Source organism: Ursus maritimus, unplaced genomic scaffold, assembly GCF_017311325.1.
Source record: "Ursus maritimus isolate PB19 unplaced genomic scaffold, ASM1731132v1 scaffold_26, whole genome shotgun sequence".
Classification (NCBI taxonomy): Eukaryota; Metazoa; Chordata; class Mammalia; order Carnivora; family Ursidae; genus Ursus; species Ursus maritimus.
Window position 1 is genome coordinate 17755921 of NW_024425119.1, and position 20699 is coordinate 17776619.

The 20699-nt window shown below is 39.7% G+C and overlaps 1 protein-coding gene across 6 annotated transcripts in view; it reads left to right on the forward strand.

The window, feature by feature from the left end:
• Positions 1 to 375: 375 nt before the first annotated feature.
• PLEKHA5 (pleckstrin homology domain containing A5) overlaps positions 376 to 20699 on the forward strand; it is a 237530-nt gene continuing 217206 nt past the window's right edge. For 3 of the 6 annotated variants that reach the window (XM_040642198.1, XM_040642200.1, XM_040642197.1), the window contains exons 1-3: positions 376 to 526; positions 675 to 754; positions 3110 to 3167. In XM_040642198.1, the coding sequence (XP_040498132.1) occupies positions 435 to 526; positions 675 to 754; positions 3110 to 3167 (230 nt within the window). In that variant the 5' untranslated portion in view covers positions 376 to 434. The remainder of the gene's footprint in view (positions 527 to 674; positions 755 to 3109; positions 3168 to 20699) is intronic. The other 3 variants (XM_040642201.1, XM_040642196.1, XM_040642199.1) reach the window with 1 other exon arrangement.

A 20699-nucleotide genomic window follows, 5' to 3' on the forward strand; every position in this document is an offset into this window, starting at 1 on the left:
CTTCGGGCAAAGCCCTGGGGGCAGGACGCGGTTTCTTTCTTTCTTTTTTTTTTTTTAATCGATCCCGGAACCTTCGTTCGGGCGGGGCGGGGTGGGGGAGCGCAGGAGGGGCGCGAGGGAGGGGTCTGGCCGCGGGGCGCGGCGCCACTCGCCCATCCCCCGAGCGCGCGGCTGGGCGGCCGGCCGGCGGCGGCGAAAGATGCGGAGGGGCGGCGACGCGGGCCCGACCTAGCCGGGGCGGCGGGGCGGGCGCCGCCCGAGGGGGTAGGGCGCGCGCGGGGGCGCGCCGGGCCGGGGAGGCGCGCTCCGGCCGCGCTCGCTCCGCGCTCTTTTCGCTCCCTTCGCTCGCTCGCTCGCTCGCTTGCTCCCTCCTCCCTCGGCAGCCGCGGCGGCAGGCAGGAGAAGGCGGCGGCGGCGGCGGCTGGGGATCAGACATGGCGGCGGATCTGAACCTGGAGTGGATCTGCTCTCTGCCCCGGTCCTGGACTTACGGGATCACCAGGGGCGGCCGAGTCTTCTTCATCAAGTAAAGAACAGGGGGCGGCGGGGGACCGGAGGGTGCGGGAGGCTGGCGGGAGAGGAAGAGGGAGCCGGGTCTGCGCCGCTTCAGCCCCTTTGGCTCCTCCGGCGCCCCCACTCACGCTCCGTCTCTGCCCCTTCTCTCATCCCTGCAGCGAGGAGGCGAAGAGCACCACCTGGCTGCACCCCGTCACCGGCGAGGCCGTGGTTACCGGACACCGGCGGCAGAGCACAGGTAACGCTGAGCCCGGCCGGGCCCGAGCGGAGTTGGGCTCCGCCGGGAGGAGGCGGCAGAGCCCCGGCCGCCCGCCTCCCCGCAACCTGCCCCAGCCGCTGTCCCCGGGAGGCGGCGAGGTGGGGCGGAGGCCGGCGGGGGCGGCCGCAGGTAAAGAGGGGCGGCGGGAGCCCCGCCGCGGGAGTTCTCTCGAGTCTCTGAACGCTTCTCTTTCCTTAGCCTTTCATCGCCACTTGGAGACGGCGCCCTCTTCCTGGGCCCTCTCCCGCTTCCCAACCTGGACACCTCCTCCCCCCCGCCCGACGCCCCCAGGGAGGCCGACTCCCCTCTCCCAGGAATCTGGGATCCTGAGTTTTTCCTCCCGCAGCCACTCCTGAATCCTCTCACCACCACCCCCGGCCCCCTGATCTCACCCCCTTTCAACCTTTAGGAAGTCCTTTCCACTCCCCTCCCTGCTGCCCGGGACCCTGGCACTCGTCCGCCGGGATAATGGTATCCACATCTTCTCCCCGCTCCCCGGACAGCTGCCTCCAGTCGTGCGGCTTCCTCCTCCTCCTCCTAGGTGGGACTTGTGGGTAGGTGACTGATTGAGGAGGAGGAGGAGAGGAGTTTGGGGGTGCTGCGATCCTCTGTGTGACAGTGAATGGTTCTGGAAACGCTTGGCCCTTTTCCTCCTGCCACCAGAGCAGTAGCCGGAGCCGGAGGAGGCATTCGCAGCTGCAGTTGCTGGCCGGCGAGATTCAAAGTCCCCGGCAGCAGCACAGAGGTTGCACGGACCGCCAGGAGGCGGTGGGTGTGCTCGGGGGTGTCCCGCGTGTGGGCATTTGTGCCCTAATTGGAGAGGGTCGGCGGGGAAGCAGATCTCTCGGTGCCTTTACTAGCTTGTTTGAATACTGAGTCTGAGTTGAGCTGGAGAAAGGTTGGTTGTAGCTTCAGTGCTGGTCTGGCTTTCTTTTGTCATTCTTTGTTTACATTCGTGAAACTTGTTTGTCTTTGAAATGTAACATGTGTTCTCTTACTGGCCTGCCTCTATTTCTGGTAATTGGAAAGGCTTGAGAATTGTTTGGGTCGAAGGTGAGGCTGGCTTCAGCAGTCCTTCAGAGCTGCCCTCTGGGATACTTTCTCTCCAACTCTGAGATTCTGAGTCTCTTAGAGTTGCCAGGATATTGAACAAGCCTGCCTTTTCTATTAAATTCTGGAGTTCAGTGAAGTGACTAATTTCCAAATTTGCAAAAAGGTGGAGGAGGAAGGGGAAAGCTGGTGTAGCAAGCATGATGAGGTTACATTTTTAAGGCATTTCTGACTAACACACTGTCATATTTCTTAACTCCCCGCTGCAATCTCTGACTTCAGTATAGCTTTCAGTGTTTTGCATATATATTTCAATTCTCATGGCCTCTTTGCGTTATGGATAATAAATTTACTTCACAAAAGACAATATGGTATTTAAATTTTTTAGCCTGATCATCTTGTGGAATTATTTCATGCTTATTTTGGTTATGTGTAATATGAATTTGTATCCTGTTTACCTCCACAGATTAGATAACATTCACACTACAGAAAAATTTTATTCTTTTTTTTAAATTTATTTCTAAGACACGATCATGATTTTTTTTTTTTTCTGGTTTGGTTTACTTTGCTTTGACTTTGTGGTTTCGTACACACATCATTGATTTTTATTTCAGAGAGATATCATGGTTAAATCCAAGCCACTTGTCATTTGTAATGTGTAGCACATAAAATGATCATCATTTCCTTGAATTGTTTCCAGGTTTATTACTTGAAACTTGACATCTCTTAAAGCAAAGTCTGTAGAAACATACATGTATTGAGTATGTGATGTCAGAGCTCTTTTCCCCTAATTAAGTACTTAGGAAGTTCTTTCTCATCAGTGACACTTTCTGGATGGATTCATTTATGTAGCTGAAAGGTATGGTCTTAAATAGACACAGTATACCTAAGAAGGAGGTGTTGCCTTTAATGCAGGTGGTTTTTTGTTTTTTGTTTTGTTTTTTTTTTGGCCAACCATCATGGGTATTTTGCCTAGGATTAGAAGGCTTCCCTTGCTTTTTTTGGATGCCAGAGAGTAGTTCCTTTTCACTGATCATTAAAGTGTATAATCATGTAAGATGATCTCTACTATTGTTCATTCTTTTCTGGTGGCTTTAAATTTGAATCGCCATTTTCCCAAAAATGATATTTTGTTGACTACGAGTTTTGTTACCAGTCCAACATTTTTTTTTTAGAAATTTACTTAATAACTGATCATGAAAATGAATAAATAATTAAAATGGATTGATACTTATTTTGCTATCCCACTGAAGTAATACTAATTGTGAAATATATGTTTTTTAGATTTGCCTACCGGCTGGGAAGAAGCATATACTTTTGAAGGTGCAAGATACTATATAAAGTGAGTTTTTTAATTATTATTTTTTTCCTTGGTAATTTGAATGTTGTAATTTCCAGTTGAATAGTTGATCTCTAGATATAATCATAATTTTTTAAGGTTCATCATATAATATTGACTTTATCCTTTATATAGTCTTGTAATTTTGAGAGGAAGGATGACACTCATAGTTTTCTTATGTTATTTGCCTGGACATTTGTGCATTTGGAAATTAGATCATTGATGGCCACAATTACATATTTGGTCCTGGGTGATAGAGCATTATAGTATTATGTCTTACCATGTTACCATATTTTTTTTTTCTTTTAAAGTAAATTCTGTTCATGTATTTTGACTAGAGCTCTTAATAAGAAGCAAAAGTGATGCGAAGCTAGGTTACAGTTGGATGAACAATGACAGGGCTGAAAGTAAAAACAAACAAATAAATAGTAATTATTTCACAAACATCTGTTGGAGCATTGTAATTTACCTTAGTTTATTTAAATATATCTAAGTCTTTAAAATACAAATGTTTTATGGTTGTTTGTGATTGAATAAAAGGCTTTCACTAGAGCTTACAAAGGAGGATGACCAGTCAGTCCTGACTTTTAATTCTATAGAACATTGAACTAATCTCTATTCCATGTTCACTTGGTAGTACTTGGAGACAAATACAATGCTTAAGGTCAACAGTAGGTAGGAAATTTTTTTACCTCCCAAGGGGAAAATAGAGGTGGTTTTATCTTCGTTTTAAATTAGAAACTATTTACTTAAAAGCTTGTTTTAAAAATTTTTTAATTTTAAGGAACTGAAGCTAGAACGAGAATGTTTAAATACAAGATTTGGTTGAGATGTCAATAGTTTATTAATAATAACAGATACCTAGCTAAAGTCACCTTTATTTCATTGGGCCCAATAAGGTATTTTACTAAGTGATATTTTTAAGATCACACCATAATTCCATTAAATTATAATTATGTGTATGGTTTCAAAATTTTTCAGAGTGATACTTATGTAAAATGTCAAGGGATATTCATAGGTATTAGGAATGATTGCATTTGGATATAGAAATAGAGAAGGCAGAAGTAAGATCCAGGCATGGAGGATTTCTTGATGTGGTTCTTCTCTGGATATTTTTCAGTTACATCTTTTATTTGGAGATTGTGCTGTACATGATTAGGTGGCCTAAAAAATAAAGGCATTGGTAAAGTGCAGAGTCACCAAGTATTTTCCTAGTGGCTATTTTCATCCTGTATTAAAGTGAGTCTGTATTGCCATGAAAAGGGATGCTTCTTTTTTTTTTTTTGAATGTAGTATTGATATTTCTGAAGAAAGTTTTTTTTCAATAGAGTTTTATTTTTATCCAGTATAGTTTTACTTTACATTAAGCCTAGTTAATCTTATAAGAATAAGAGTAACACTATAATTCTCAATAATATTGTAATTCCTGTGAATGTGTACATTCTTAGATGAACATTTATTTGATAGTACAAAATGTTATTCTGTGTGGGCTGAAAATGTTTTATTTCAGAATGAGCTGTTAGAAAGACAGAATTTTCTTTTGTTCTAGCCATTTTGATTAGATTTTCTTTTATGTTGACTTAAACAAATTAGAATCTTCTTTGAGTGTCATGCCAAAGTAAGTTCCTCAGGAAAATGAGGACAATATTAAGAAGGCTATAATAATTTTACTTTAATTCTGATGACATTTTTAAATTCCTGGGTTTTAATCATGTGATATTAGGCACCAATAATTGTGTCTGAAAGTAGTAGTAATTTATATTATGAAAGTAATTTGTTCTGAAATTAAGCATGTTATAGAAATATATCATTTATTAAACTTCTTTGAAGTTAAAACGATCACTGACAAATACGTGATTTGCTGGATGTTAGGTGCTACTACTTTTTTTTGGATGTATCAGACTAATTTATTTTAAGATTAGTTAAGTCGCTAATGTAGGCCGTAATTTCCTAGAAATTTTTCGCTAACTTGTACATGAACAATTAGAGATGCTTTATCATTCTCATATGATAGGGACACTTTCACCTTAAAACGTTGCAATTTACCAAGTGTTTTCACGTATATTATCATGTCTGAATCTCATTTTAATCATGGAAGTAGTCAGAAGAATTACTATTTCCATTGTCACACCACATAATAAGACAACAGAAACATGCCTTTGGAACTTATAGGCTGCAAAGACAGCAAGATGAGAAACAGCAGGAACATGAACTATATTTAGAGTGTTCAGAGAAGAAAAGGATAGGAGTCTGAAGTAGGAAATGATTAATGTTGGTGGATGTGTTTCTCATTGTTGGTTCTTAGATGAAGAAAGGAGGTTATTGATCAAATTATAAGAAAGGATGTGATATAGTGAACAGGGTGGGTTTTGTTCTCATGGGAAGAGGGCAGATAGAAAGATCAATAAAAGACGTGTTGACCCTCCTGCTATTCCTAATCTGGTGTTCCTGGGAGGTTCCCTTAGCAAGAAGAAAGACCTAAAGAACTTGAGTTTCTACTTTTGTTCACAAAGGTACATTTAACTCTCAGATTATTTCTCTTCTGAACAAATGTTGGTGGTTGTTCAAAATGGCACACTACCAAAAAGAATAATACTTTTGGATAATACTTTAGTAATGACCATTGCATCTGTGGGGGTGGTAAGGTAAAAGAGGATTGGAGTGGGGGTAAAGTCATAACAGCTGGGTTGTATCTTGACTTTCTTAAAGACCATGGAGCTCATTCTTCATGCCTTTAAATTAGGCTGGCTGGAAATGGCAACTTCTGAATTCCATCCCATTTTTAAATTTCTCTGGGTTTTATAATATTTTGGGAATTTGTAATAGTCTACAAAATGATGAACTCAAGAGCCAAGAAGACATGATGTGGGAAATATGGAAAGCTCCTTAGGTTTCCTGTCATGCCAACTATTTTAAACTTTGTATAGATAACCACAGATGAGTGTGAAGTGTGTAGTGCCAGAGTTGTGTGTGCTTTCTTTCTGTTGCTGCATTTTGTGCTTTGTAACGTACGTAACATACCTTCCCTGGAGAGCTGCATTAAAAGAGTTAATAGTGCTAATGTCAGCAAAGGACCTGATCAGAGTTAAGAATTGTACAGATTTGAATTGGATAATCAGTTTATGTAATTTTTGAAATTGGTTCTTTAATAAAAGTTTACATTTAGGCAGAAGAATATATAATATGGAGAATGTATTTTACTTTAAATCAGTTTGTCCAAAAAAATGTTAATATTTGGAAATTATCATAAAGATAAATAATTTTTTTCTGAGTATTTTTTCTGTATACCTTAAGCTAGCCAGCTTAGAAACTATCACGTGTATGTGTAAAAACACATATGTACAGTGTTTGAATTTGATTATGGGGTTTCCATATTGCTTTTTAACAGTTAATTCATGTTATTTATCTTTAGGAAGAACGCAGAAAATTATCAGTGAATTTTATAATTTATGAAGTATGGCTTTAAATATCCAAATAAGTTAGCTTATGAAGTACAGATGATAATCTTAATATATTTGAAAGTTATAAAGCTTTCTGCTTACTCCTTGAAATTACTGCTTAATGACTCTGTAATGACAGGTCATGGTAGCTTAAAATGGATGTGTCATTGACTATTCCTTTGTGCTTCAAAGTTTTAAGATGGCTAACTTAAAGTGCCAAGTAAATCTTCAAACAATGCTCTCTGAACAGTGCGAAACTTTGTTCTGATTATTTAAAGGTCATTGTCTTATGCGGCAGAATTGGGAATCAAAAAAAGTCTTTGCAGGGTAATAAAGTAGTATGTAAATTTTGTCAGGTTATATTTTCATATTGCTTTTTTTCTTGACTTAAAATTTTAAGTTCTGAAAATGGAACTTTTTCTTAGATATGCAAATAGAGTAGTGTTTGATTTTTGACTAATGAAGTTTCATTTTAGTACCTGCGATAGCTGGATCTAATGTGTTCTTGGAATTTCAAACCAACCTGCAGGGAAGGGAATTCTAGTTTGACATAGCCATTTAAGGTTGCAAGTGAGAAAAAAAAATGTGTTTCTTCATAGATTAGCCTAGTTTGAACTATGAGCAGAGATAGGGAATGTAACATAACTGCCACCAAGAATCTTAGAATATATTACTATATATTTGATATTTAAAATTGTTGGGTACATTAATACTGTAATATTGTAATTGGGTATAGCAATATAATGCTTCAGAACAATTCATGGATGTTATATTTCTTTTTTATATTTGTAACAGAGTTTTAGACTATAATATGTGATTCTTAATGTGTGTGAAGCAGTTTATGCTAATTCATTAGGTACAACACAACTATGAACTATGGTTTCAACCTTCAAGGAGTCTGTAATATAGGAAAAAACAGGCAGTTTGTTAAAAGAGGGAGATGGTGGGGAACCATGGACTTATTTAGTACTAGATCCTTTAGCACGGCATTAGAAGAATTTAATCTTCACAGTGGCCTCTTATTGTTCTTTTTTTCCTTTTTTTTTTTTTCCCCAGATGATGAAACTGAAGCTTAAAGAGGTTAAGGGCCTATTCTAGGTCATATAGCCTCACTACTGGTCACTAGCATTCAAATTAAGATTTCTGCAGTAAAGCCCCTCTATACCTAAAAATACTGGGCAGTAAAAAGAGGCCCTATAATATGTATTTCTCCATAAGTGGGTTGTCTGGGACTACAGGTATCATTTCATAGAAGCAAGTATGGTGCTTAGATTAGTAGGCCAACCTACAAATAAAAGCATGTTTAACCCCCTAAAAATCTTGTGGGTTGTCTGGGACTACAGGTATCATTTCATAGAAGCAAGTATGGTGCTTAGATTAGTAGGCCAACCTACAAATAAAAGCATGTTTAACCCCCTAAAAATCTTGTGGGTTGTCTGGGACTACAGGTATCATTTCATAGAAGCAAGTATGGTGCTTAGATTAGTAGGCCAACCTACAAATAAAAGCATGTTTAACCCCCTAAAAATCTTGTGACTAGTATTATATTAACAGGGTCTTAGAATTTGGTCATTCATTTACAATTTCTCAGGAGTACTTAGTAAATGATGGGCACTGTTCCAGGTGCTTGCAATACAGTGGGGAGACTCTGCCTTCCTGGAGTCTGTCTATACTCTAGTAGTAGAAATAGACAAAACAAAAAATGGAACAAACATGTAATTTTAAAATAGTATCTTCTTAAAGGAAAAGTGGAGTGTTCTGTGACAGATGAAAGTTTCAATGATGAATTGCATTTAGAGTTTCAAGATTGGGAAGCTGGGACTTCCAATCTTAGTGGATTTTATCGTGGAATTCCATTGTCCTTCTTTTTAGCCCCAGGACCAATGCCAGGACCAGGCCTGCTTAGTGTCTCTTTGTGGTTTCTGTGTGTAGCTTAGTGTATAGCATCCAGTCAACCTCTAAATAAGTGGTGTCAATGATGACGATGATGTTGGCTTCTGGTCTTTGAAGGAGTTAATTGGGACTGAGAGGCTTCCCCACAACTGAGGTTGTTGCATTTTGAGAACACTTTTTGGATTTCTTTAATGTTTTTCACTTTAATGTGGTAGACCTTTTTAGTTTTTCTTATTCTCAAAGCTCTGGTATATGTTTAGGAAGGGGAAAAATGAGGAGTAGAAAAATATAAAATTGGTTAGAAGAGTGAGAGTTGGAGGCCCTGGAGACTAGCCAGATATAAACATCCCTGTATAGCCACCTTTATCTGTCCAGGAAAAATCATCCATTTGTTGAAGAATGCACCTCTTCTGTGACCTTTTTACTTTTCCATAAGAGGTGTAAGTTGGGGTTAAGTGTGACAAGTTACATGTATATATGGGTATGTGTTAATTGGAGTTAATAGTGTAAAAAAAAAAAAAATGATCTTAGTTGTCTGTCAGATGGTGTCATAAGAAAGCCCAGGAGGAAGAGGCAAATTAAACCAGGCGGTCTGGAAAAGACTTGAAGGAAGATGTGGGAGTTGAGCTAGACTTGAAGGTGTAGATGGAATTCTGATGGGTTGATATAAATGACTGGTAGGATAAATTCATGCAGATGGGAACGTGTATAATGTGTGTGATGACTAGTGAGAACTACCGTGCTGATGAGTGACGTTAACATAGAAAATGCTAGGATACTGTTTGGAGCTATATTGTGTCTGACCTTCGAATGTCAGGCTGAGATTCTTACTTTCTAGCTTGCCATGGCAGATTCTTTTTGGTATAGCATTAATAGTGTAAAGTGAAGGGTTTAAGGAGATTTTAACATAGACAGGATGGATTAGAAAGGGCAAACCTGGAATGAAGGAGACCAGTTCTGGATCTTTTGCTATAATAATCTGAGAGTTAGTTGCCTGTACCACGTTGGTAGTAGCAGAAATGGAAAGTAAGGAGACCATTGATCAATGATATTAAAGAGGAGTTGACAGGCTTTAGGAGTCTTGCTAAGCTAGGAGGTTGACAGAGAAAGAGGTCAAAAGCTACTCAAAGCCTTTGTGTCTGAGAGGCTATAAGAATGATTGGTACCCTTGACCAGAATAAGGGAGTAGGTGGGGGGGGGAGGGCGGGGAGAAGCTCTAGGTGGAAGTGTTGATCATGAGTTGGTCTTTGAGCTAGTTGAGAGGCCATAGCATTCTAGGTGGCTAAAATTGGCCTTTCCAAAGGACTCCCAACAATATCTTCTGTTTCTCCTTCCCAAACAAGAAACACAACTCACTCTCCCCAAAAAATCCTATCTCAGCTACCTAGTTGACTAGACTATATACGTATATACATGCAGGCCAGAAATGTTGTATTGATCCATACAATTATTCATTCCACAAATACTTACAGGGTATTTTCTGTGTGCCAGGTGCTGTAGGCTTTGAAAGACAGACATGGACCTGGCTCTTAAGGAGCATACCGTTATTTTGTGGGAGAGACCATAAAAATAATCACAAGTACATTATCGTAGACTGTGATAAATTCTGTGAAGTATGCATCATGCTTTGACCAGATATATTGAGTGGACTTGGCCCAATATGAGAGTTACTGGTAGAGGACTTTCTCACAAACATGAGAAATAAGCCTGCCTGTGAAAGTTCAGTGGTGAAATTCCCAGAGTGGATCAGAACAAAGCAGTACAAAATCATCCGAAAAATGAAGAATAAATAGCATCTTGGGCTTGAGACTGGACCATAACCTGAGTAAAAGTTTTGCTATATCATAAGACTTGGGGTGGGATTGGTGTGGTTTGGAAGTTGAGTAAAAGGAGAAAAACTGCAGGAGGAAGTTACCCTCCGTAAATAATAGAAAGCAAGGCCTCACCAACTGGTTTTGATGATTATTTTCGATCCTAGTGGCAAGGTCTTCCAATCACTTGTTCACGGATATATTCTTTCTTCCGATTCTCTTCGACAGGTTTTGAACTCCTAAATGTGCCTTAGTGATTAAGGTATCTCACTCAAAATATAGATCAAAAAACTATCCTTCTGTGGAATGGAATGGGGTGGGGGGCAGAACATCAAAGTAAGCCTTAGTAAATAAGTACTTTTTATAGTATGTAATAATATGCAAATGCTGTAAGAAAAATAGAGCTGGGTATGGTGTATCAGGAGAAGAATGATGAGGAATGAGTGTGGGAAGAAAGGAGTTGAAATCAGAGAAGTTAACAGGTTGCACTGTTTGGGGATGTCATTGGTTGGTGTAATTAGCTGTTACTTAGGGAAATAGGGTGTCACTGCAGATCTGAGCAGAGGAGGCACATGAATCCACTTCACCCTTTGAAAGGGTCACTCTGACTACTGTGGTATGAGGAGATTTTGGAGAGCTAACAGAGCCCTTCCAGAGTAAGTTCTGGTCCCCATCAGTTTCTCTCCTTATATTTTTCCTTCTTAGCTTTTAACAAGATTATGATTAGATATTGAATTATATAATTACCATGTTTCTTTTAAGCTGTCAGTGATTACCAGTTACCATTGATTTAATAGCAGCTTTTCAGGGGGAAAAGAGAACGCCATGACCATATTAAATAAACCTCTCCATCCTTATTTCAGAAAGAGTATATTTAAAAAGTACATGTTAGAATCAAGGCTATGGTTATTTAATACCTGTTTGCTCACACTCTGTATGGTAGGTAAGCTTCATGAAAAGCAATCTTATTCATTGCTGTATTTTTAGTCCGTTGGCCTAAGCTTTTCTCATAGTAGTTCCTCAAGAAATATTTGTTGATTGAACTTTGATGACGACAGTCAATTCCATGCTATTCAGAAACCTTGTAATTTGCCTCCTTGTGAAATTTAGATATTTTCTCCATGTGACATTTATCCCAATATGAATTAGTAAATCTTCTGTGAGTTTGGTTTATGTGATTCTTTGTGAAACAGAAAGGATCTCCTTAGAGGCCTGATTGTAGACCTGATCCATGACAAAGCCAAGGTAATGTAAGGACCTGAGATGCCTCTTGGAAGGCAGCTGAAATCTAGATCTTGCCATTGGCCATGGCATTTCCATTTAGAAACTTTTCACAGTTCAGGCCAATGTGGCTTCTAGAGAACAAGAGAGATCTTGAAGTCCATACTGTTCTACTAATATGAGTAAAATGAATGTAGACCAAATCTTTGATACACAGACATCAGTGGATCCCATAGAAGCCTGAGAGACCTAGAAAGTAGTCCTTATGAGGTACGGATGATAGAAGCTTTAGAGCCAGTTGGAGAACTCCTTGGCCACTAAGGAGTAGCCTCTCAGCTATTTGGGAATTATTCTCTGAAGTGGCCAGTAACTTCAGAAGCACCCAACTCTTTGAAGTCGTAATAATCTTTATGTTTCCCACATCCGGCACATAATAGACAATTAGATGTTTGAAATGAAGACCTATTATAGATTGTATAAAAAAAAAAAAAAAGCAGGTCTTTACCCAAATCTGTACATTCCAGGGCATTTTCCTGCTTCTCACTTGTCATCCAGTCAGGATTCTTATTGTTGCAAATGTTAGTGACCCAAAGTCAATAGTATAAGCAAAAGCAAACTATTTTCCACATTAATTCCAGGAGTGACACAAATGAATTCTTTAAAGCTCTTACCTTTTTTCACTTTAGAAAGCTTCCTACCATTGACCAGAAAAGTTATGCCTCAACCCCAAACTATACCCTTTTAGTTTTTGGGGTTTTTTTTTGTTTTGTTTTGTTTTTTAAGATTTTATTTATTTATTTGACAGAGCAAGAGAGCACAAGCAGGGGGAGCAGCAGAGGGAGAGGGAGAGGGAAAAGCAGGCTTCCCACCGAGCAGGTAGCCCCATGTGGGGCTTGATCCCAGGACCCTGAGATCATGACCTCAGCTGAAGGCAGTGCTTAACTGACTGAGCCACCCAGGTGCCCCAAATACCCTTTTAGTTTTTTAACCCAAAAGGTAAGGTTTCTTCTCTATTCCCAAATAATTTTTAAAAATCTTGGGCAGGACTTTGACCACCTTAGATCACCTGCCCATTTGCTGGAGCAAAGACTGGCCCTCTGGTCTTCAGTAATTTTCTGTCCTTGGCTGCAGCCAAAATTACTATTGGCAAGCCTTCCAGAAACCATGTGATTAGAGAGAAAGGGCCAATTCACCATAGGAAAGCAGGGTGTGAAAGACTACAAGATCAGAGGCCTGCTGCTCCTCCCTTACAAATAGTGCAGCGTGCCTAGAGCCAGGAAGATGGTGAACCTGAGCATCTGCAGAATTCCGAGAAGTGATAGTATCAGTGATCATCAAGGAAGCTTTGCCCTATCTTGCAGCAGGAGTAATTGAAAAGGTAAGCAGGATGGCTCAGGCCTGGACCTGGGAGAATGGAGTGGAAGTGTTGAATTCTGAAGAAGAAACCAAAAAACCGAGCTTACCAGCCATCGAGAGCAAAGGAGATTGAGGAAAAATAACCCAGTCCTGTTGTGCCTAGAGAATTTCTATTAATATTTCAGTACTTTTTGTATGCACATATTTTGGCGGGGGGGGGGGGTCTTACTGCTAAGACTGTGTTGAATACTGTTTCCATTAGTTATATTGTGTATGCCCATGTTATGTATTCATTGGAAAATTCTTTATTACTAAGGTGTTCTGTCGTGTGGACATAGAATTGTTTGATCACTTCTCTATTTTTAGATGGCTATGTTTTTCCTACTTTTTGCTGTGAGAAAAATCCTACGTAACTTTCTTATATGCATGTCTATTTTTCAGACTTGGAGTTACTGGGAAAGGATGTGACCTTTTTAAAAGTTTCAGTACCTTAACATTTTGCCAAGTTGCTCTCTAGAAGATTTGTACACATTTTTGTTCTCTCCTACAGTATATGAGAGTGTATGAAAGTGCCCCCATTTCTCCATTACCTGCAGTTTACATTCTTGTTTGGACAGATGAAATTTGAAGGTAACTGATAGAGAATCTACATGGATTGTTGTTAGTGATGCAGATGGTTTAGAACAGGGATTAGTTTTCTAGTTATCTTTTGCTACATAACCAACTACCCCACATCTTACCGGCTTAAAACAATGGTTTATAGTTTCCTCCCCTTTGTTTGGGTTGATGGAGCCTAGCTATACCATTCTTCTGTTCTTTGTGGCGTAACTGAGATCACACATGTAGACACATTCAGCTGGAATTAGGTTGTGGCTGGAATATCCAATGTCTCTTTCCTCATGGCCTCTCAGCACTTAGTGGTTTATCTAGAGTTTCTTTATACCATGGCAGCTGGCTTTTGTTTTGTTTTGTTTTGTTTTGTTTTGTTTTGTTTTGTTTTATTTTATTTTTTTGAGAGAGAGTGAGAGCACGTGAGTGTGTGCATGAGCTGGGGGAAGGGACAGAGGGAGAGAGAGCTTGCTCAGCACGGAGCCTGTTTTAGGGCTTGATTGCACAACCCTGAGATCATGACCCGAGCCAAAATCAAGAGTCGGACCCTTAACCTGTCTAAACCACCGAGGCGCCCCATGGCAGCTGGCTTCTAAGGGGAAACATTTCAAGAGGACAAGCCCTAGTGCCCAAGCACTTGTAAAACCTTGGCTACATCGTGCTTGCTCATGTCCTGTTGGTCAAAGCAAGTTACAAACCAAGACCAAAATCAAAAGTGGGAGAGGACTGTACAAGCCTATGAATACCAGTAGGTGTGGTCATTGCAGACCATTGATGTAATAGATTACCAGGGATGGTAAATAACTTAAAATGAGGATCGCAACTCTGATTAGCAGTAGCACTTTGAAGCCCTATATTCAGAAGAATTTGGAGACCAACTCCTGGATCAGTAGGAAGGCATATTGCGCTAAGCTAATGATGTTTGTAAGGGCTTAGATGAGGAGTTGGGTATACTGGTTGTAATTACCATCTTTTAATGTCTGAATTTATATCATAAAGCTATAAACCTAAAAAAATGAAAGCAATTCATGAGCTTGTGTGTAAGGCCGAATAGTTTAAAGACATTTGAGTACTTGAGTAAATTGAGTCTTAAGCTTTTGTTCATCCTGGTTTCATATTGACAATTAATACAGTTGGTGTAGTATAAGATATCAGTGATAGGTAGATAAATAGACAGATAGAGGTCTCACCTGTGTATGCGTTTGCATGTGTGTTTGTGGGGGGGGATTTTAAGTGCTTGACTGAGTTGTCAACTTGACCTCTGAATGAACTCATGTGATTCAGACAGTAATTATTAGGGGCAGTATTTCCAAGTAGGCACTATAGCAGTCTGCATTCTAAGGGAGACTTAAAGGAAGATGGTATTCCTCTGATACAGTAGGTACAGAGTCTCCTTTTATACTTTTCCCTCCCACCCCATACTGTACTTCCTTTTCTTTGCATTCATGTGTGGGTATATAAGCAAAATTGAGATTGTACTTAAAAATGAGATTATACTATATGTACTTTTTGTTTAATAAATATCTTAGGTCTTTTCATATTAGTAGGTATAATTCACCGTTTTTTCACTAGCTACAAAATATGCTTTGATTATTTGGCCATACCCCTATTGTTGGACATTTAGGTTTTTAATTTTTTCTCAATTTCTACAAGTGTGTTGTGAACATACTCCTACATAAACTTTGTGATTATTTGCAAATATTTTTAGAAAATGTTTGTTAAATGTGGAATAGCAGGATTCAGCCATGTGTGTACTTTAGCTTTTGATAGAGTAAAATCCTGCTGTACATCATAAGTAGGGTCTAAATGTTGAAATTATTAAAATGCATACTTATAAGATTAATGAAAAACCACTCTTTTTCACTAAGTCTGTTTAGTCACAGAAAAAATAGGAAAGGGATAAAAAGTGGCACATTGTGCAAAACTGCAAATGAATCACAAAGCCCCAGGTACCAGTGCATCCCATTCCTGCAAGCCTTTGGGAATTGGAGTTGGGCCGTCTACTGGAGCCATTTGATAGTCACATCCAGATGAATGGCTTTACTCTTCGTGGTTTACAGTTAGTCCACCTGTCTTCCAGAAAATCTTTACCGTTTTATCCTCACACCAGGCAGTGTATGGGATTATCCTCTCTCTTATTCTTGCCAGGATTTGGTATTACCAGACTTAATGTTTTAGCTAATCTAATGGACAAAAATGATATCTCATTTGAATTTTATGTTCTCGGTTTTGGCTGTGCTTGGCATCTTTTCCTCTCTTTGTTGCCAGTTTGAATGTCTTCTGTAAATTGCCTCTTCTGTGTATTTTTTCTGTTTTTCTGTTCTGTCGTATTTATTTGTATTTTTGATGTCTGAGCCAGTTAGTAGTAGAAATCTCCAAAGTATTTTGGTTGTGTACTCCTACAGGTAAAAAGTTTTTGGCTATATACCCCCATCGTGTATTTCTAAATTATACATGTATTGCTGTCACTTCGTGCCTTACGTATTAGTAAAGCTTATTTTTTCTTACCATAATTTAAAAATTAATGTACATAGAGGTGCTAAATATTGTTTCCCACAACCCAGTGGAAGTCTAGTGTGCATCCACCTAGAAAACCATGAGTTCAGAGCACAATATGAGTTAAGCCCTTTATCAACCAGTTAGAGTTACCAAGAGGAATGTGCATCTTTCTGTGACCACAGTGTGTATGTAATTTGTAAGTCTATGGGCACAGAGTACTCTAGTGAAATAGAAGGTAGCCATGGGCCAGACCTTGGCTCTATTACTTCTATTAGCCATATTTGAGAAAATTTCTTAATCCTGTTTTATACCAGTTTCTTCTTGTCTTACCTGTTAATATAGGCTTGTGAATTTATGAGGTAATTTATGTAAACAAACTTTGAAAAACTGTAAAACATTGTATAGGTATGAAATACATGGGTATGTATTTTTATTTTATTTTTTAATTTATTTTTTATTTTTTTATTTTTTTTTAAGATTTTATTTATTTATTTAACAGAGATAGAGACAGCCAGCGAGAGAGGGAACACAAGCAGGGAGAGTGGGAGAGGAAGAAGCAGGCTCATAGCAGAGGAGCCTGATGTGGGGCTCGATCCCATAACGCTGGGATCACGCCCTGAGCCGAAGGCAGATGCTTAACCGCTGTGCCACCCAGGCGCCCCGTATTTTTAAAATTTTAATTCACATGGGTATTTGTTTTGCAAGTTCATGACATTGGGTAAAAAGAGAATACGTTTCAGTGTTACTTATGCTGGGAAAGAACTTAAGATGCATGACTTAGTAATAGTGGTTGAGAAACATTTTAAGTCTCCATCCCATGTAGATTTTAAACCTCTTGAAGGTGGAACTTCACCAACACTTACTATTATGTATAATAAAAAGTGTTAGTGATGGTATAGTGTACATTTAATAATATGTGTTTTGGGTTTTTTAAATGTTGTTTTGTATAAGAAAACCCTGTGATTTAGAAATTAGAAATCAGTTTATTTGTGAAATGCCTGGTGGCACTAAGAAAAGGCTTGCTTTAAAGAGTAAAGTAGCTATTGTCCAGGGCTACAGAGAAAAAAAAAAGGCAGGACCTAGCTTGAATATATTCTCCAGGGTAATGAAAAATTTAAGACATTGTAACATTAGGGACTCTCACATAGGCAAGTAGAACTGAGTTAAAAGGAGAGAATGCTAAAGGCAGTATATAATATAGTATGCCCAGGAGTGGCCATGAAAAGGGAATTTTGAATATAGATGTTGCTGTTTTTAAAAAATATATTTTATGAATTTTTTTGAAAAAATGAATTTAGCTGTAGAATAAATGATCTGTAGAAAAGTGCAGATGAAGAATGCAGAAGTAAAAGAATTAAAACCCTTGTCATTAATAAAAAGGAATAAAAAAAATTGGGACCACACCTGTGTAAATGTTAGGTTTGAAATATTTAAAATGTATTAATACTCACGCTCTGCGAAGGTGCTGGGAAACAGGCACTCTCAGGCACGCACTGCTGGCTGGCACAGGCCAAGCCCATGACCAGGAGTGGCTGGAGTAGGCTGGGACTAACAACTGTGGGCGGTGAGCCAAGCAAGGTCACATTCCTCCTGAACACTTTCTTCTTCCTTTCTCTCACTTGATTCTCAGAACAACCCCACAGGGTAGAAAGCAGGACAGGCCTGGTCCAGTTCAAGTCACTAAACCTTTTATGCTTACCCAGAAGAAATGGGGGGGGCAGATAGAATGTATACTTATTTTATCTATTTTCTAAAACTTAGTTACTTAAGACTCTTGGAGGAGGTAAGAGATAGTAGGCAAACAAAAATATGAAATCCTTACTGAACTTGGAAGAATAGGTAAGTTTCGCAGAAACTATTCATACTGAGAAATTTCTATATTTCAGAAAAGAATGATAAAAGGACAAAGAAATCAACTACTTGTTTCTTCCTTTTACAGAGGACTCCCAGGTCATTTTGAACATTTACCTAATAATCCAGATTTTTACAATATGAAGTCAGCCCCACTATCCTAATATGAATGATTTTCAGTTCAGCTGCTATTCCTTTCTCAGTGGAGCTGCAAAAGAAACTCTAAATTGAAAACAAGCAGTAGTATTGGTCAGAGAAGTAAAATCCTTTGATGGGGTTCTACATCTTTTCTGTATATAGCTGTTCCTGCCTGGTCTGCTTTTAAAGCCTCATTGCAGAAAACCCCAAAATTAAAATATTTCACAATTTTTGGCTTCAATTCCTCAAAAACATGAAAAGAGAGATGTAATCGATTATCTGAGTTGAATAGTTAAGTTTAATTAATCTTGTGTATCAGTTACTGCTGTATAACAAACCATCTAAAAATTCAGTGGCTTGGGGCACCCTGGGTGGCACAGCGGTTAAGCGTCTGCCTTCAGCTCAGGGCGTGATCCCGGCGTTATGGGATCGAGCCCCACATCAGGCTCTTCCGCTATGAGCCTGCTTCTTCCTCTCCCACTCCCCCTGCTTGTGTTCCCTCTCTAGCTGGCTGTCTCTATCTCTGTCGAATAAATAAAATCTTTAAAAAAAATAAAATAAAATAAAAAATAAAAATTCAGTGGCTTAAAACAATAACTATTATTTTTGCACATATCCCTCTGTTGGCTGGGCAGTTCATCTAGCTTCTGTTGGGTTTACTCTTGTCTAAGATTAGCTGTGGGTCAGGTAGGAAATTTTGCTGATTTTGGCTGGTCTGGGATGGCCTTAATCATGGATGGTGGGAATGACTGGGCTGTCTTTCACATGATCTCTCATCCAGTAGGCTTGCCGAGGCTTGCCTTTGTGGTGAAGGTGAGTTCCCAGTGAGTGAGCAGAGCGTTCCAGGTTTCTTGAGGCCTGGGCTCAGAACTGGGACAGTGTCGCTTCCGCTGCTTTCTGTTGGCCAAAGAAAGTCACAAAGCCAAGCTCAGATTCAAGGAGTGGGGAAACAAGAGTCCCTTTTTTTTTTTTTTTTTTAAGATTTTTATTCATTTGAGAGAGAGAGCAGGAGAGAGAGGGAGAGAGAATCGGAAGCAGACTCTGCACTGAGTGCAGAGCCTGATATGGCAGGAGGGGTGGGGTGGTACTCGATCCCCAGATCCTGAGATTGTAACTTGAGTGGAAACCAAAAGCTGGACGCTTAACAGACTGCGCTACCCAGGTGCCCCTGGACTCCCATCTTTTGAGGGAAGAATTAGAAACTCGCATAACTAGGGTTGTGGATATGGAGGTGAGTGGGGGTGGGAGGTGGAGAATTAGAGCATTTTTGTAATTCCTATAGCACATGTGCCAGAAAAATTATTGAGCCTAGCTGAAGTTTATGGTTCCTCAGTCTTAAATAAGGAATTACACTTGATCATGGTCACACTGCTGATCATGTACTCCTGTGAGTATATAGAAAATTACATGTGTGTGTGAGATTCTCTTCTTTATTAAGTCTGTTAGTTCCTAACTCCTGTAGAGTAATTTATTTTTTTCTTTTGATGATGTGTTTAGTTGGTTCGGTAGTCTCACTGGGGCTTGTCTGTTTAAGGTTCAGAATGGGCCCTGGTGCTTCTGTTGTGGGGGCTGGGGGTGGAGAAGATACATAGGTTTCAGTGTGTTTCTGAGAACAGAAAACCTCCCCTATCCTGCCCATACCTAAAACCCATTGACCAGGCACTTGATGTCCCATTACCATGTTTTATTTTCCTCGTGGCACATAGCACTGGCTCAAGTTCTTGTTCATTTACTTTTTTGGTGGTTTGTCATCCCCTCACTGGGGTGTAAGCTTCATAAGAGCAGGGGCCTCCTCTGACCTGTTCACTACTGAATTCTCAGACCGTAGAATAGTGCCTACATCTTCTCAGGAGATGCTCAGTAAATATTTGTTGAACAGTTTTAATAAAAATTTTGTGATAAAAGTGTTACATGCTCTGTCTCTGGTACACTGTAGACACTCATTAAGTATTTATGCAATCTTGAAGGAGGCTCATGGGCAGTGGGAGCTCAGAGAAAATGAACATTTGGAGCCACAAAGAGTTTTTTCATGAATGCAATGGCAGATGAGCAGTAGAGTTTAGGGTATGATAAATTTGTTGAAATGTTATGCCGTTGGACTTCAGGCTGGGAAGGAAGGAGGTGGAATAAGAATCTGATGGATTGGAATAGAAACTCTCTCAAAACCAGAGAATCCACAGAGGGAAAGTATGTCGGGAGGTTAGGGGTTGTGTTGATGCGGTGTGATCACTGAAGTAGTGATTTCAGATATGCCTGAATGGGCATGAATGAATGGCTCAGGTGTTTGAAGGACCTTGAGGGGTAGGAATAAACAGCTGCTGTTGGAGATTGTGCATCAGTACAGCTGACGTCCTCAGGGGAGAGTCTTTAACAGCCAGGGTATTGGGGTAATGCTTTCAGAAAAGTTTGAGGCCATAGGAAAGTTTGCTCTTTAGGGAGCACCACTTCCATAAGTTTATTTTATTTTATTTTATTTTATTTTATTTTATTTTATTTTATAGTTATTTATTTAGGTGGAGTGCAGGCTAGGTTGGGGACAGAAAGAGCAAAGCTTTATTGGGCTAATGCTGGGTCAGGGGATGGATTGAGAAGGGAACGGGGATGGTATGAACCTGGGCATCAAGGGGCTTGATGGATTTAGTTTCAGTAGACCCTTAGACAAAAGTGACCCTGGGACTAATGGACCAAGGCCATGATTCATTTGGCCAAGGGTGATG